This window comes from Schistocerca nitens, chromosome 2, assembly GCF_023898315.1.
Source record: "Schistocerca nitens isolate TAMUIC-IGC-003100 chromosome 2, iqSchNite1.1, whole genome shotgun sequence".
Taxonomy (NCBI): domain Eukaryota; kingdom Metazoa; phylum Arthropoda; class Insecta; order Orthoptera; family Acrididae; genus Schistocerca; species Schistocerca nitens.
In genome coordinates this window covers 448,086,422-448,102,089 of record NC_064615.1, presented here as the reverse complement: position 1 = coordinate 448,102,089, position 15,668 = coordinate 448,086,422, and the positions used below count along the sequence as shown (strand labels likewise).

General features: G+C 40.2%; 1 protein-coding gene across 1 annotated transcript in view; it reads right to left on the bottom strand.

Annotated features, from left to right (window-relative positions):
- Positions 1–15,668, bottom strand: part of LOC126235078 (esterase E4-like) — a 317,082-nt gene that overhangs the window by 76,287 nt on the left and 225,127 nt on the right. The window contains exon 11 of the mRNA XM_049943812.1: positions 4,557–4,753. Coding sequence (XP_049799769.1) covers positions 4,557–4,753 — 197 coding nt within the window. The remainder of the gene's footprint in view (positions 1–4,556; positions 4,754–15,668) is intronic.

Genomic DNA, 15,668 nt, shown 5'->3' with positions numbered 1-15,668 from the left:
CCCACGAAAGTTGTGCGCAACGGAAAGCTATAGGTTACGTAATTCTGCATTTTATGAGATTGTGAAACGCGTGTGCGCGGAACATTAAGAGAATCTTATCCTTGGACGGTTGCGGGAGTAACTGATACAAACAACGCACCAGCATAAAAAATAGTTCTCTTATTAACTACCAGATTTTAATTAACGGGGACGTAAAACACTAAAAAAGGATAGGATCATCACCTCCAATCCCGATTCATATTTCATATTTAATTAGTGAAAAGAGAAGTGTTAATAAACAAACTACATTTCAATTTTACCCACGATTTTGGCTTCATTACGTAGTCTTGACTACATGATAAACAATAGATTGTCTGTGGAAGTTGTATGCAACGTATCGTCATAATATTTAGCCAACCAATATTGTGGGACACCAAAAATGTAAGTGCATGAAATTATTCTTACAGCGGATGTATAATGTGTGAGTGCGACGAACTATATTGAGAAACTGAACATCCATTACGTACTTTCATGTTTATCTGCGAAAATGGTCCTTGTCGGTACATCAGCATAGAGTTCGAATAGAATCGCTGGATCATTGCAAACCATTCAGATTAATCGAACATCTAAGTACGCATAATGCTGGTACCACCAGGATGTGTTCTTTCTCTTCACCCCCGTGGCAGCAATTGAATTAAAAGTCAGCCGGGAAATACATTTACATCAACTGACGACCATTGAGCTAGCGTCACGAATTTTCAAACGTCCACTGCCATGTATGAAGGCGAGTGACACCACGAGTGTTAACGTCGATCGAGGGGTGTCGTCGTGATCGTATTGAATGATATTGAGCGGTTACACCCTTCCCTGCCCCAGTTCAAGCACTCGGCAACCTTCTATTCTCCCAGTGTACCCACTAGACATTTCTTCCTTTTTTACTTCTCTCCTTTCCCGCTACCCTTCTCCGCGCCCCTCCAAAACCTCCCTATTACGCTTAGCAGCTCTACCCTGTCTCCACCACACCCCTGCATGCTCCCACAAACACCAGTACACCTTCCCTACCCCTGCCGTACTGTATCTCACCCGTTAGAGATGGCCAAAATCGTTCATCTTTGAGAACTAGTTCAATGTTGATCGCTCCTTTCTGCGAACAGTTCCTTTTTTATTCATTCACCGTTCCTTTCTTTGTGTGCTATACGGTTTTTAGATAAATTTCCCGAAAAATATCAAGTATGCACAAGTATTACTTCTGCTTGATAAACTCATTGATTACCTAACGTAGACAGGCTGTTTACTTCGATTTCCTTAGCTGAATGTGTTCTCAGAACGCATCACATTAGTCGGGTGATGTGACGCGCGAGTGTCCTCGACATAGGCAGAGAGAGCCCAGAACAAGCTGAATGGAAACTGTTTGCGCGGACAACGACGATCGTCAGTCACTTTCGAGGTGAGCTTATAGTTGTAACAAGTACAATGTATTGGTTTTCATTTCGTTTACTGAAAATTATACATATTTGTGTGGCCAGTACTAACATGAAATAACTGGAACATTAGTTGTTGTCCTTTACAAGTTGCTGGTGTATAAATTAACTACGCATCAATGCGTCATGTATGAAAATTTAGTTGGAAAATTAACGACTTCTAACGTAGGAGCTGAGAAAGTACGTACTAAAATTAAGAAGGTTTGTATCAGCAACGGCAGCAGCTAGATCAGTATGCTGTGAAATCGTCGAAACTTAACAAGTGAAAGGGAACAAGACATTTTTTCAAAACCTTGTCTCATCAGCAAATATTATTGCTTTCAAGTTCTTTAGAATCGAAAAATGGAACCGGTTTTTTGACCGTTCAGCAGCTGAAAAGCGCCGCAGGATACATGCATAAAATGTCATCAGTTATTTGAGAAAGTGAACTTGTAAGCTAGCACAGGCAACCCTTAACAAACGAGAGTGAAACAAACATGAGAAACAACAAATCAGCAAATTACGTATAAATGTACTTAAAAGATATTTTTAACACATATATGTATTTGAAAATAAAATAAAAGAAAAACGCACGCTATTTCAAAGCCCATAATTTTAAGCATACTTCGGTCGTTTCTCTTACTACGTCAAAGAGCAGGAAATAATTGTCCATGAAACTCGTACTGAATGGTTTTTTTGTTAAATCATTAGTATCTGTCACAACAGCATAAAATACGGGCCCTTTTACAGATGCGTTTTTTTTTACTGCAAACATTTTGAAAAGGAAGAAAGATTTCTTGTATTTACCTCACAGGCATAAGATATATGAGGCGATTGTGTTGATAGTTTTTGGATTAACAACGAATTACCTCCTCGAAAAACCACTTCATGGAGTATTTTTCCGTGCTCCAAAGGGATGTTTCGTGTAAAGTGTATGGCGAGAACCATTTATGTATTGAATAAGCTTATGTTCTTTGACGAAGCTGAATTGCGACTACAAGAACAGACTGCAATTTGTTCTGTTTGTATCTTTCTTAGCGCTATGTATGTCCAAGTTTAGGAAGCCAAAACTTCGTACTGGAATTTCAGAATTATTTCAAAACTTTTTGTATATGGCAGGTTATCGAAAGTGCTGTACTGTGTGTGCCTTTAGGGAAAGTGAAATATCGTTTATGGCTCTTGTCCCTTGTTCTGTCGCCTTAAGCTTCTAAATCAAAAATTTAAAGAGTCATTACAATGAATCGTGAAGCACAACCAATAGACGAATCGATCAAATAGCAAAAACTATGATTCAGGGATCAAACTACTCTTTTCTAGTAAAACAAAAATATATTTGCACGTTTTGATTCGAGAGATAGGTTCCTTAAGACAGATTATTCACAGTGACGTAAATAAAGATGTCAATATTCTACACCTAGTTTGTACACTAATCGTCGTGAATTATCCGATTGAGACCGGCATCATTTTCATGGAACACAAAAACGAAAATAAAGAACAGAAGCTACGATTTTTCAAATTATTATTTTTTAAATGTGTAAATATAGGAAACGTCGGTTTAATTTCGTTTTTTAGTTGTATTGTGTTTCATGGTGAGAAGAAAAACATCTGTTCTGTTAGAAATACTGGAGCACCCTCCTGAATATAGATTCAAACGCCTTTTTACATTAGTTTGGACTGTGTTATAACCAGCCTCGCGTATTAATATGAGGCTGAATTGAATGAAAATTTCAGTTTCTTGTGAAGTTATCCTAGTTCACCCAAGGCAGAGCTTGAAAAGAGATCTAACAGATAGTCAGAAATGAATATCAATGCCGTGTCAGCTGATACAGGACAGAAATGAATGCTCTGAAAGCAATTCAAGACGCTGTCTTAGGTGACTGTTTTACTCTATTTCAGCTCCTAAGGAGAATTATTCAGTAAAAATTGAGCGACGTTTTCGAGAAATCAAGCGTCGTTACAAGGATATGTGTGGCTGAAGCTGAAAATCGTGTTACACACAGAGGACAATGAAAAGTTTTCTACGCATCACAGTGACACAACATAGTTCGTTAGAGTTTGGACTACTTGCTATGGAATAGACATTGGCTCATTGGTTAAACTTCACTAATATAAATTACACATTTGTCAACAAAAAACAATGTAGTTCTGTTACATTCACTTATAATACTTTACAACGATATGTTGTGTCTAACAATGCACTAGATACTACGGAATGTAGTGTAGGCCCTACATCCCACATGCTTTTCTAAATAGTGGGTTTAATCACTTTACAGGTATTTTTATTCTGAAATGATGCACTATTTAATCAAACAGAACTTAATTTGTTGAAAACCACTTACAGTGCTTCAAAAAATTAAGTTCTTTATATTACTTTTTATTGTCAAGACTGACGGCTCACCAGACCTATTCACCGAGCGAGGTGGGGCAGTGGTTAGCACACTGGACTCGCATTCGGGAGGACGACGGTTCAATCCCGTCTCCGGCCATCCTGATTTAGGTTTTCCGTGATTTCCCTAAATCGTTTCAGGCAAATGCCGGGATGGTTCCTGTGAAAGGGCACGGCCGATTTCCTTCCCAATCCTTCCCTAACCCGAGCTTGCGCTCCGTCTCTAATGACCTCATTGTCGACGGGACGTTAAACACAAACCACCACCACCACCAGACCTATTCGATGGCGCACCGTAGTTCTCATGACGTTCTGAAGTATGCATACATGTTTGAGAAACGGAATGGATGAGCTTGTGTGAACGTTCATGGTACCCAGTACTCTGCCCTCTAGCAAGCATCCAAGATGGTGGGTCCCAAAATAGGCGCCATGTTGGTAACATAGCTTCACAGCTCTTCCATTTCAGTCCACTTGGCTTTTAATTTATATTTATCCACATTGTTTTTGAATGTGACACACCCAGGGCATCAGAAGTTGTAGTAATAATAACCTTACAGCCAATAGATACTGTTTATTAATATTGGGCCTAAATACCCTGACGTAAGTGATACACTCATTGTACGGCCGCTGAGAACATTCTCGGCGGAGGAGCTGAAGCCACTTACAGCTAGTGTTTGGAATAATAGCAGGAATAGTACTGTCCTATTGAAGTGGCCAGTTGCAGACAGTACCTGGTAAGCCTCTGGCAGTCTAGCGACCACATCGCCCACTGAGAGGGTCCGCAAATCCTCGGCCACGTGGCTGTAATTCCAGGAGCTGTCAATGGGTGAAGCCTCGCTGAAGATAATAGCGGCATGCCGGGGAGAGTGGTTGAAGGCCCAAGGGTTTAGTGGAGAGCCGCCCATGGCGATGGCTCTGCTAAACAAGCCTGTTTGTGCAAACAAACACATAAACTTAGCGTTATTAGATATAAGAATAAAAGCTTCTGAAATCCAGACAGCAGTTCTACAATATGCTTACCAGTTACTTCTGGAACATAATTTTGCGTACCGTACCGCTTCAAAATCATAAAGTTGTGAACGCGTAGAGACGAAGAGGATGCAGATACAGAATAGAAATTCTCGACTTTTCTAAATTTGTGGAAAAAACAAGGAAAACATATAATTAATTTTTGTATTATTGAAAGTTGCAGTCTTGTTATTGCACAAGTTTCCAAAGATGTAAATTTCATCAAGTCAGTTGGTCGAAGTATTGAAGTTCAGATAATGCTTTTATTGTGACATAAATTTGAATATCAGAGTTTCAAAGCAAATTTGGAAAGATAAGTTTAAAATTTGTAAAATAACTTCTCTGGTCATACTACACTTTTACTACATTGTTTCGATAGGATTCCTATTTATGTGTTACATTCAGAATGTAAACAATGAATGTTGAAAGCTCATTCATCAAACCACATGTTTGCACAGTAACATCATCATCTTCAATTTCATTTCTAGTCCCTACATCTATTAAACATTTGTAAAAAACCTAAAGGCTTATCATTCTCCGCTTTCATTTCATCCATTATAAATAATGTTTTCAGAAAATCAACATCTGTTTCGTTAACGAGTTAAATAATAAAGTTACTACACAACTTACGCTTTTTCATGGCGAGCACAACGCATTTCAAGAATAATTCGCATTTTTAAGCATTGTGTGGCCTACGTAGTGTTTAAATATGATTTCTAAGCGTGGGTTTTTGTCCCTCCTTTTAATGGCAGTCGCCCTTTTATGTCGTCCTTAAAAATGGGAAAACTAGAAAATATAATATGCTGAAAAACTAAATAGTGAAGTTAAAGGATAGCATCTTTTGCGATTTACTTTTAGGTATTGTACCAACTATACCGCATATACATTCTAGGACACTAAACTCACCTTTCATGTTGTTTACTTACTTAAAGTGATACTATCACAATATCTATATACTACGTTATAGGGAATCTATGTTAGAGGCTGATTTATTTACATCCACGTCGCATTCATACTCTACAATGCAATATGAATTTCCTGGTAGATTGTAGGCTTACAACTCTTTGTGCCACATACTGGAGTTTCTTCCCGTTCCATTCGCGAACGGAACAAGGTGAGATGACTGATTAAATGTCTCTGTGTAACATTAGGCTAAACTTGTCCTCGAAGTCGATACGAGAGGGATACGTTGGGAGCTGTAGTGCGTTGCTAGATTCCCCACTTAATATTTAGTAGTTGAAATTTTGTAAGCTGCATTTCGTGGGTTAGCAGGCTTTTTCTGGCACCTATAGATGAAAATTATAGTTCCACCATAGCTCCTCTTGAAATAGGTCGATAAACTCTTTTCAAGCACAGCTACAAGCTCTTTTCTACGTGGACAAGATTTAGTGTTCTTTAACCTTGGAACATTTCTTTATTCGCTCTTTCAACCGAAGACGTATAGAAGGTTCCAATACGACGTCGGGGTTATATTTTTTATTTATAATGTCCCTGAAATGCCTCTGTTTGACTTTCAGATTTCCTGGAGCTACAGAACAATACATTATTCACAACTTGCGTTTAGTAAATGCAGACCAAGCAAGTGACGCATTGGTTGGAAACTGGACTCATATTCCAAAACAAGACGTTTCAATTTCCCTTTCAGTCATTCAGATTTGTCTTTTTCGTGGGTTCCCCTAATTTCCAAAAACAAACTTGGGGGTGATTCTTTTAGTAAGAAAATTGTGCTCCGATTAATTCGTCGTCAACTACACACTAAACCCTAACGCTCCTTTCTTCCTTTTAGTAATAACAGCAAGAATGCAACGCCTTCAGGAAGCTACCGCACGTTTACGTGGCTTACTACAAGGGAATAAAATTAAAGATTACATCAGTTTATAGTCTTCTCTCCTTTCGTCAACACCACGCATTTTATTTGAAATTTACCCACTCTCACTAAATTTACTGTGATTTAAGTGCAAACGAAGGGTGCTCGTTTAGCGAATAGGTAGAAAGAAGAGAAAAGGAATTAATGTGCTGGTATGAATGCTGAACAACGCCGTCATTTATATCGAAATAATCAGCGAGCAGTTGTCTGAAAGAAATTTTATTTCCTTGCCGTTTTCAGGCACTTCATGCCCTCCTTCAGAAGGCTATAACTATCACATTATCTGCGAGTGTCAACAGTAAGATGCATACAGAATATTGCTGTGGTCATGTGGTTCATAGTTCCTGTGCAAAAATGGTATAAAGAAGCCAAACAACAAGTGCAGGTGTAGTGCCAGAACTGGAGCTAATCAGCTAATAAACAACTAATAATTAGCTCCAGTTCTGGCATGATGTCCGCACTAGTTGTTTAGCTTCTTTCTACCATTTTTGCACAGACACTGTGAACGACACACCAGAGAAATATGGCGCATGTACCTTACTGCCGACACTTGCAAATAATTCGTGATTATAAACTTATTAAGATAATAATGATAATGTCGTGTGGCGAGGGCCTCTCGTCGGGTAGACCGTTCGCCTGGTGCAAGTCTTTCGATTTGACGCCACTTCGGCGACTTGCGCGTCGATGGGGATGAAATGATGATGATTAGGACAACACAACATCCAGTCCCTGAGCGGAGAAAATCTCCGACCCAGCCGGGAATCGAACCTGGGCATTTAGGATTGACATTCTGTCGCGCTGACCACTCAGCTACCGGGGGCGGACTTCTGAGGAAGGACACTAAGTGTGTGAATCCGGTTAAGGAAATAAAATTTCTTTTATGCAGTTGCTGATTATTTCGATGTATACAACTACAGTTGCTGAAGATGGGGAAAATACTAATGGCATCATTTAATTACAATTATAATAAGTGTAAAAATGATTATCAGATTACGTAATTATGTTGACGATGAAAATTTGGCGTGCGCTAGCACGGGACACACATAGGTAACAGTTCTAACCTCAAAGTCTTTTCTTTCTTAACTGGTGGTGTTTAATTGTAGTGATATACACGTGCAAGTTTTACTTTGGAAATATTATTTAGATAAAATACAGCACATATGAAGAAAATTTGATTAAAAGCTTCAGTGGAACCTTGAACGTTGAAAATGGGTACTGTAGATATTGCTGCAAATAATAGACAGGAGAATGCCAAATGTGAAACAATTTTGGAATTTTATACTTCCTAAAACGCAGAAAATTTCGTCTTTGTAACACGTTATGCAGTTGGACTGGCTTAACAATGCGGAGCACTTATCTTGATCTAGGTGGAAAAGAAAGAATGTGAGTTTTTGCCATTATACCCCTGAGGTTTACTTTTCATCGATGGAAATGTCAACTGTCACCGGAAGTAAAGGCACGTTTTGCTTGGTTACTGAGCGCAAATGTGTATTTTGTCACTACTGTAGCTATGAAACAAACTCACCATCTGAGGTATCGAGTCGTTGCACTTAATTTGCTACACAGCATCATCAAACACTGTTTTTGTGATCTTTGTTTTCCCCCTGACAATAGCAGTTTTTACTAGCTGTGTTCCACAATAACTGAATGGGCAGCATGTCTTTCCGGAGGACCTGTCTTCAGTTCCCAGTACAGTCAAGGGTTTGTCTTTGGTGGGAGGAGTGGAATGGTGTGCACTCTGTTTCGTAGTACCATTGAGGAGCTACATAACAGACAAGTAGCGGATCTAAAGTCCAGGAAGTTGACAACGATCAGCAGAGTAGTGTGCTCATACATAGCATTCCATATCGCATCTGACAGATGCCAATTGCAGAAAATAACACGGCACCCAGTCCTTACTGAATGGTCCGTCAGGGCCGGAACACGGGGCTAATATGCCTCAGTGCACCCTATGATCAGTAATCTGAGAATAACTTAATAAAACTATGTGCTTTTATTTGAATGGTTTCTATTTCTGTGTTGTTTGATATTTATTATTTTGTTCCATAGCCTTCTTAATATGTCCCTTGTTTCTTGCAGTCATAAGTGTCTTCCGCAAAGAAGGCTGTTGAAAATAGATTGAATGTATTTGCTACCGCGTGACAGCAATTCCACGAAACTCGGAGTACCTGTTCAATGCTCCCGAACGCCTTCCGTTACTCTTCGTAATTATTCTGGCCGCTTGTATGCCCTATTACAGAACATAGAGAGTGCAATTTAGATTACGTTGTACATTTCGTATGACAAAGAATATTGTTCGAAGGCAATGTATCTCTCTCTAAATACTGTAAATAAGAACACTGCTGACATAGTAGTTGTAATATAATTTGTTTCCGTTATGCGGCATAATTATTTTAATAATTTTAAAAATGATAAACGTCTTGACTGGTGCATTATAGAGTTCTCTGTACGTGGGCGGCGCTACCGGTCTGTGTGTACTGCAGGACCTGGTATGCAATTTAATACAGGATCATATTTACTGCACGACTTATGTGTCCATAGTTCAGTAAATAGGACATTAGGCTTAGCGACTTGCAAGCATACGCTCTCTAATTCACCCACTGTCAACAATGTTTTGCAGTCCCCCTGCTTGCGTTATTCTGTCTACTCTTGTACTCCACAAGCCACATGGCTGTATGTGTTGGCTGGTGGGTGTACCGTTATTACCACTACCCTCTCAATGTTCTAATTACAAATGGCTCCCGGCGAGGTCAGGGATTTTCTCTGCCTCGTGATGACTGGGTGTTGTGTGATGTCCTTAGGTTAGTTAGGTTTAAGTAGTTCTAAGTTCTAGGGGACTGATGACCAAGTGATGTCCTTAGGTTAGTTAGGTTTAAGTAGTTCTAAGTTCTAGGGGACTGATGACCATAGCTGTTAAGTCCCATAGTGCTCAGGGCCATTTGAACTATTTTTGAATAAATGGCACGCGAGTTAAACAACTGTCTTATAGTGTGTCTGACCATGATGGCCACTACATGTGATATATGTGGCGCATAGTAATATGTTTACTTGGCTCTACTCGTAACGGTTGTTCCTCGCAGCCTTAGTAGTAAGTTTAGCCCTGATGAATAACACTTCTCCCCTAACGTCGGCCGCTTGATTCAGATGATCGTATGTGTGACGCTCTCGAATTGGCTAACGGGAGCAGTGACGAAACGTGCGGCTCTTACGTAGCTCCTCTACTAATTATGTCTAATAGCGACTATAATAAGTCACGGTCGTTCTGCAACGGCATTCTCAGTGGGTGGGGAAGCGGGCAGGTTCTCTTCCCCTTGGGTGGGAAACTGTCCCTAAAAGGCGAAAGAATCAGCAATAATGAACGGCATGAGGGTGCAGAAAGCAATGGAAACCACTACATCAAAAATACATGATTTTTATCCACAGAAAATGTGACCTGTAATAGTAAAAATGTCGTGATGATGTTTACATTGGCAAAAACTTCTGGATTAGTCGCCCATTCGGATTTACGGGACGGGACTGCCAAAGGGAGGTGACCATGAGGAAAAGATGGAATAATCAACGCCAGAATGACATTCTACGATTCAGAGCATGGAACGTCAGAAGTTTGAACGTAGCAGGAAATCTAGAAAATCTGAAATTATAAATGCAAGGCCTCAGTCTAGATATAGTTTGATCAGTGAAGTGAAATGCAAACAAGATACGGATTTCGTGTCAGCCGAATATAGGGTAATATCAACAGCAGCAAGAAATGGCATAACGGGAGTAGGAATTGTTATGAATAGGAAGCTAGGCCAGAGGGTGAGCTACTGGGAACAATTCAGTGATAGTGCTGTTCTCATCAGATACGACAGCAAATCAACGCTGACTACGATGTTTGAGATATACACGCCAAGTCGCAAGCAGAGAGAAAATAACTGAAGATACCGAAAGGGTAATTCAGTATGTAAAGGGAGACAAAAATCTAATAATTATAGGGGATTGTAATGCAGTTGCAGGGGAAGAAATAGAAGAAAGCATTACGGGAGAGTATGGGGTTTGTACTAGGAATGATAAAGAGTAATTGAGTTCTGCAATACATTTCGGGCGGTAATAGCGAATACTCTGTTCAAGAATCACAGGAGGTGGAGATATACTAGGGAAAGGCCAGGACAGATGTGAAGATTCCACCTGAATTACGTCATGGCCAGACAGAGATTCCGAAATCAGGTATTCGATTTTAAGGCAGCCTTGTGAGCAGATATAGACTTAGACCACAATTCAGTATTGATGAAAAAGAAATCGAAGTTTAAAGAGAATCGAATGGAAGAATCAGTATGGAACGAAGTGGGATACTGAAGTACTGAAGAATGTTGAGAGGCATTTAGTATTAGCCAAAATTTGAAAGAGCTCTGGAAGACTTGAATCAAACAAGCGATAAGGTTGGTTGGCTCTGAGCACTATGGGACTTAACATCTATGGTCATCAGTCCCCTAGAACTTAGAACTACTTAAACCTAACTAACCTAAGGACGTCACAAAACACCCAGTCATCACGAGGCAGAGAAAATCCCTGACCCCGCCGGGAATCGAACCCGGGAACCCGGGCGCGGGAAGCGAGAACGCTACCGCGCGACCACGAGCTGCGGACCAAGCGATAAGGAACAGATAATATTCCACCGGAATTTTTAAAATCATTGGGGGAAGCGGCAACCAAACGACTATTCAGTTTACTACGTAGAATCAATTAAACTGGTGATGTATCATAAGACTTTCGGAAAAATATCATCCACACAAATGCGAAGATAGGAAGAGCAGGTAAGTGCGAGAACTATTGCGCATTCAGCTTAACAGTTCATGCATCCAAGCTGCTGACAAGAATGATACAGAGAACAATGAAAACTAAAATAGAGAAGCTGTTAGATAACAATCAGTTTGGCTTTCGGAAAGGTAAAAGCATCAGAGAGGCAGTTCTGACATTGCTCTTGATAATGAAAGCAAGACTGAAGAAAAATCAGGACATGCTCATAGGATATATCGATTTAGGAAAAGAGTTCGACACTGTAAAATGGACAAAGATGTTCGGAGTTTTGAGAAATATGGAAGTAGGCTACAGGGAAAGACGGGTGATGTACGATGCGCACAAGAACCAAGTGGGAACAATAAGACTGGAAGACCGAGAACGAAGTATCTGGATTAAAGAGTGTGTGAGATGGGAATGCAATCTTAATCTATACATGGAAGAAGCAATGATGGAAATTAAAGAAAGGTACAAGACTGGGATTAAAATTCAGGGTGAAAGGATGTCAATGATAAGATTCGTTGATGACACTGTTATTCTCAGTGAATGAAGAAGTGTTACATGACCTTTTGAATGGAGTGAACAGTCTAATAATTACAGAATATGGACTGAGAGTAAACCGAAAAAAGACGAAAGTAATGAGAAGTGGTAGAAATGAGAACAGTGAAAAAACTTCACACCAAAATTAGTTGTCACGAAATTAAGGAATTCAGCCACCTTGAAAAGAAACAACCTATGACGGACGGAGCAAGGAGGACACAAAAAGCAGATTAGCACAGAAACAGGCAGCATTTCTGACCAAGAGACATCTACCGATATCAAACATAGGCCTCAATTTGAGGAAGGAATTTCCGAGAATATACGTTTGGAGCATAGCATTGTGTGGCAGTGAAACATGGACAGTGAGAAAGCAGGAACAGAAGAGAATCAAAGCATTTGAGATTTGATGCTACAGAAGAATGTTGAAAATAAGGTATGCTGATAGGATAAGGAGTGATGAGGTTTTCCGTAGAATCGGCGAAGAAAGGCATACTTGAAAAACACTGACAAGAAGAAGGGGCATGATGGTTAGGACATGTGTTAAGACATCAGGGAATAACCTCAATGGTACTAGAGGCAACTGAAGAGGGTAAAAACTGATGAAGAAAATGGAGACTGGAAAACATCCAGCATATAATTGAGGATGTAGGGTGAAAGTACTACCTTGAGATACTACTCTGAGATGAAGAGGTTAGCGTAGGAGAGGAGTTCGTAGCGTGCACTCTGTAAGCTATCTTCTTAATTTATATTTGATTCTTCCAATGAGTCTGCAGAGCATTTGGCTTTTCTGTAAATAGTTTTACGTGCTCGTTCCATCTTAAATCGCACTGGACGCTTACTCCTAAATGCTGAATGACTTCTACTTATTTCAGTGATTAATCGCCAATGGTACAAACTAGCAATAGCTGATTTATCCAGACTTAGTGTGCAATACGCAACATTTGTATGTATTGTGGGTCGGTTCGCCATTCTTGCACCAAACGTTCATCATCTGCGAATCTTCCTTCATTTCACAACAATTTTCCAGTGTTGCGAATCCTCTGTAAGCGATGTATCACAATTAATAACGAAAGCTGACATGCGTGAAAGTGTAAGATAATGGATGCAAAAGATTATCACTAAACATGAGACCGCAATCGAGTCGTTTGCAAAAAAACTGTGGCCATGTGATTATGAGCAACTACAGATTTCAGTATGAAATACTGTTCTAATTAGAACAACTGCATTTGAAACAAACACTTCAATTATGTCCGCATGTAACTGCGCTCAATTTCCATGCATAATTCATGGTCGGGGAATGTGGCAGATGCATGATGGAGCACCGGCAGACAAAACTGCTGATCTCAGACAACTAATGTACCAACGTGGTCTGAGATGGGTAGCTCGGACAAGGCGTGTAAGTTAGTCCACAAAGTCACCTGACTTCATTCATCTGCTTCTTTTCCTGTCTCAAAGGCGTTCGGCAGTCGCGACGATACTGTTGAAGAATTGGAGCAGCGAACTGTACAATCTTGCCTAGCTTCATGATATGATCGTGGTTATTTGATAGAATGCGGAAGTCACTCAAGAGACGAATGGAGTATTGGATCCAGGTGAGGGTACGATTTGTGTATACCTCCGTTAACAGGTACGAAAATACAGTAGACTGTAACTTGTACCGTGCTGAAACAGTATTTTATCCCTTGTTAAGGTAGACAATTGTGCCCAATTAAATGAAGATTTAATCAAAATTACATACATTTCAAATACTCTTGTTCTAAGCAGGACAAACCTCATACTGAAATCAGTAACCCCACACTCGCAATTATCACGCAAACTGCTCATTTTCCGACCCAAGTTTAGTGTTACGTTTTTGCTTTTGTTATCGGATACTTTAGCCGGCCGAAGTGGCCGTGCGGTTAAAGGCGCTGCAGTCTGGAACCGCAAGACCGCTACGGTCGCAGGTTCGAATCCTGCCTCGGCCATGGATGTTTGTGATGTCCTTAGGTTAGTTAGGTTTAACTAGTTCTAAGTTCTAGGGGACTAATGACCTCAGCAGTTGAGTCCCATAGTGCTCACAGCCATTTGAACCATTTATCGGATACTTTCATCTGTGCCAGTTTTGACTATTAATTATGATGTCCCCTGTATACAACACCGTCATCTGCGAAGAGTCCCGTAGAGACGTCGATGCTACTCACCGGATTATTTGCATCATTAACAGTAACGATCCTGTAAAACTTCTTCGGGATGTAGTTCAAGCTGCTTTCGCATCTGAAGTTTTCTCTCCGTTGAGAACGACGACTGAGTTCTGTCTGCCAGTAAGTCTTCAGTCCAACCACAAAGCTGCCCCAATATTGCAGAAGCTCGTGTTTATATTTATTTTCTCCTTTGCAAGCTACGCTGTGCAACCGTACTGAATATCCTCCGGCAGTGGAAAAATGGGTCACCGTCTACAGCCTAACAGATCTTGTAGATTAACAGAGCGACAGAATTTTATTCAGCTCTGAATGGGAGAATCAATGTTGGTTCCTTTGTCAACTAAGGACTGTGCGCTCGTAACACCAAGGGAATGTCACATAAGTTGTATTTAATGACCACCAATAATCAATGTAACGAGTGCTTTGTGACTGGTAGCAAACAGGATAGCATCGAATACGTAGTCTCTACAGTGATCTCAACCCCAGTGCCAAAAAATACTGAGTAATGAAGCTAATCGTCGAAGACATCAACGCAAATGTTTGAAAAGAAACGTGGCTTTCAGTGTACATTTAGGACTGGCAGTACGAAGAGCAATAGAAGTACTACAACGACGCCTTATTTTGTTAAACGAATATCTGTGTCCTTGGTCTTCGTGAGCACTTTGCAACTACTGTAAGATTTCTGGAAACTGACGGGTAGCGGATGAGTACAGACCCGCGGCGAAAGCCATATGGCTGTAAAGCAGAGCTTCCTATTGGAGTAACGCGAATAACGCTCAGCGACTGCGGTTGTCAGGTGGTGCTGTTCACAGCCTTTCCTCACAGTTGGTTGGTGGTGCTCCTATTCTGTCGAGCACCTACGATCGTTAATGGCTTTTTTTACGACCGTCAGCCCTCACAGCACCTACTGAGCGACGCGGCGCCATTGTTAGGCATTAGACTCGTGTTTAGGACTTGAGATTTCGTTCCGACCATACTTCCATTTATGTTTATAGCATTTCGTCTTCTCTTTCCTTATTGGAATCCGGTGGCGTTGTTGCATTATTGGAAATTCTTCCACAAGCTTCGAATCTCTGACATTGAGACAATTGGTTTCTGTTTTTCAAGTACACTACACTCCATATCAGATGACAAATATTACCTGTCACCATTTATTATTTTTTAGTTGTTCAGTGCCCATTACAGTAACTGACACAATAATTAAATAACTCTGCCAGGACGATTTACAAGGGCAAATATTCTATTATATGAAGGGAGCAATACTATCGCAATTGCTGATATTCGTTACTGCATACTGAACTGTTAATAAAATTTATTAAATTTTACCATTTCTTTGTGTAGACGGTAAAATTTTACAACTGCAGAAACTTGTCCCTTGATACCCTCGAACTTTAGCTACGTTAAAATACGGAATGCTTGACGGAAAAGGTATTCAGTTTTTCTAAAGAAGATGGTGCTATTCAAAACTAGAG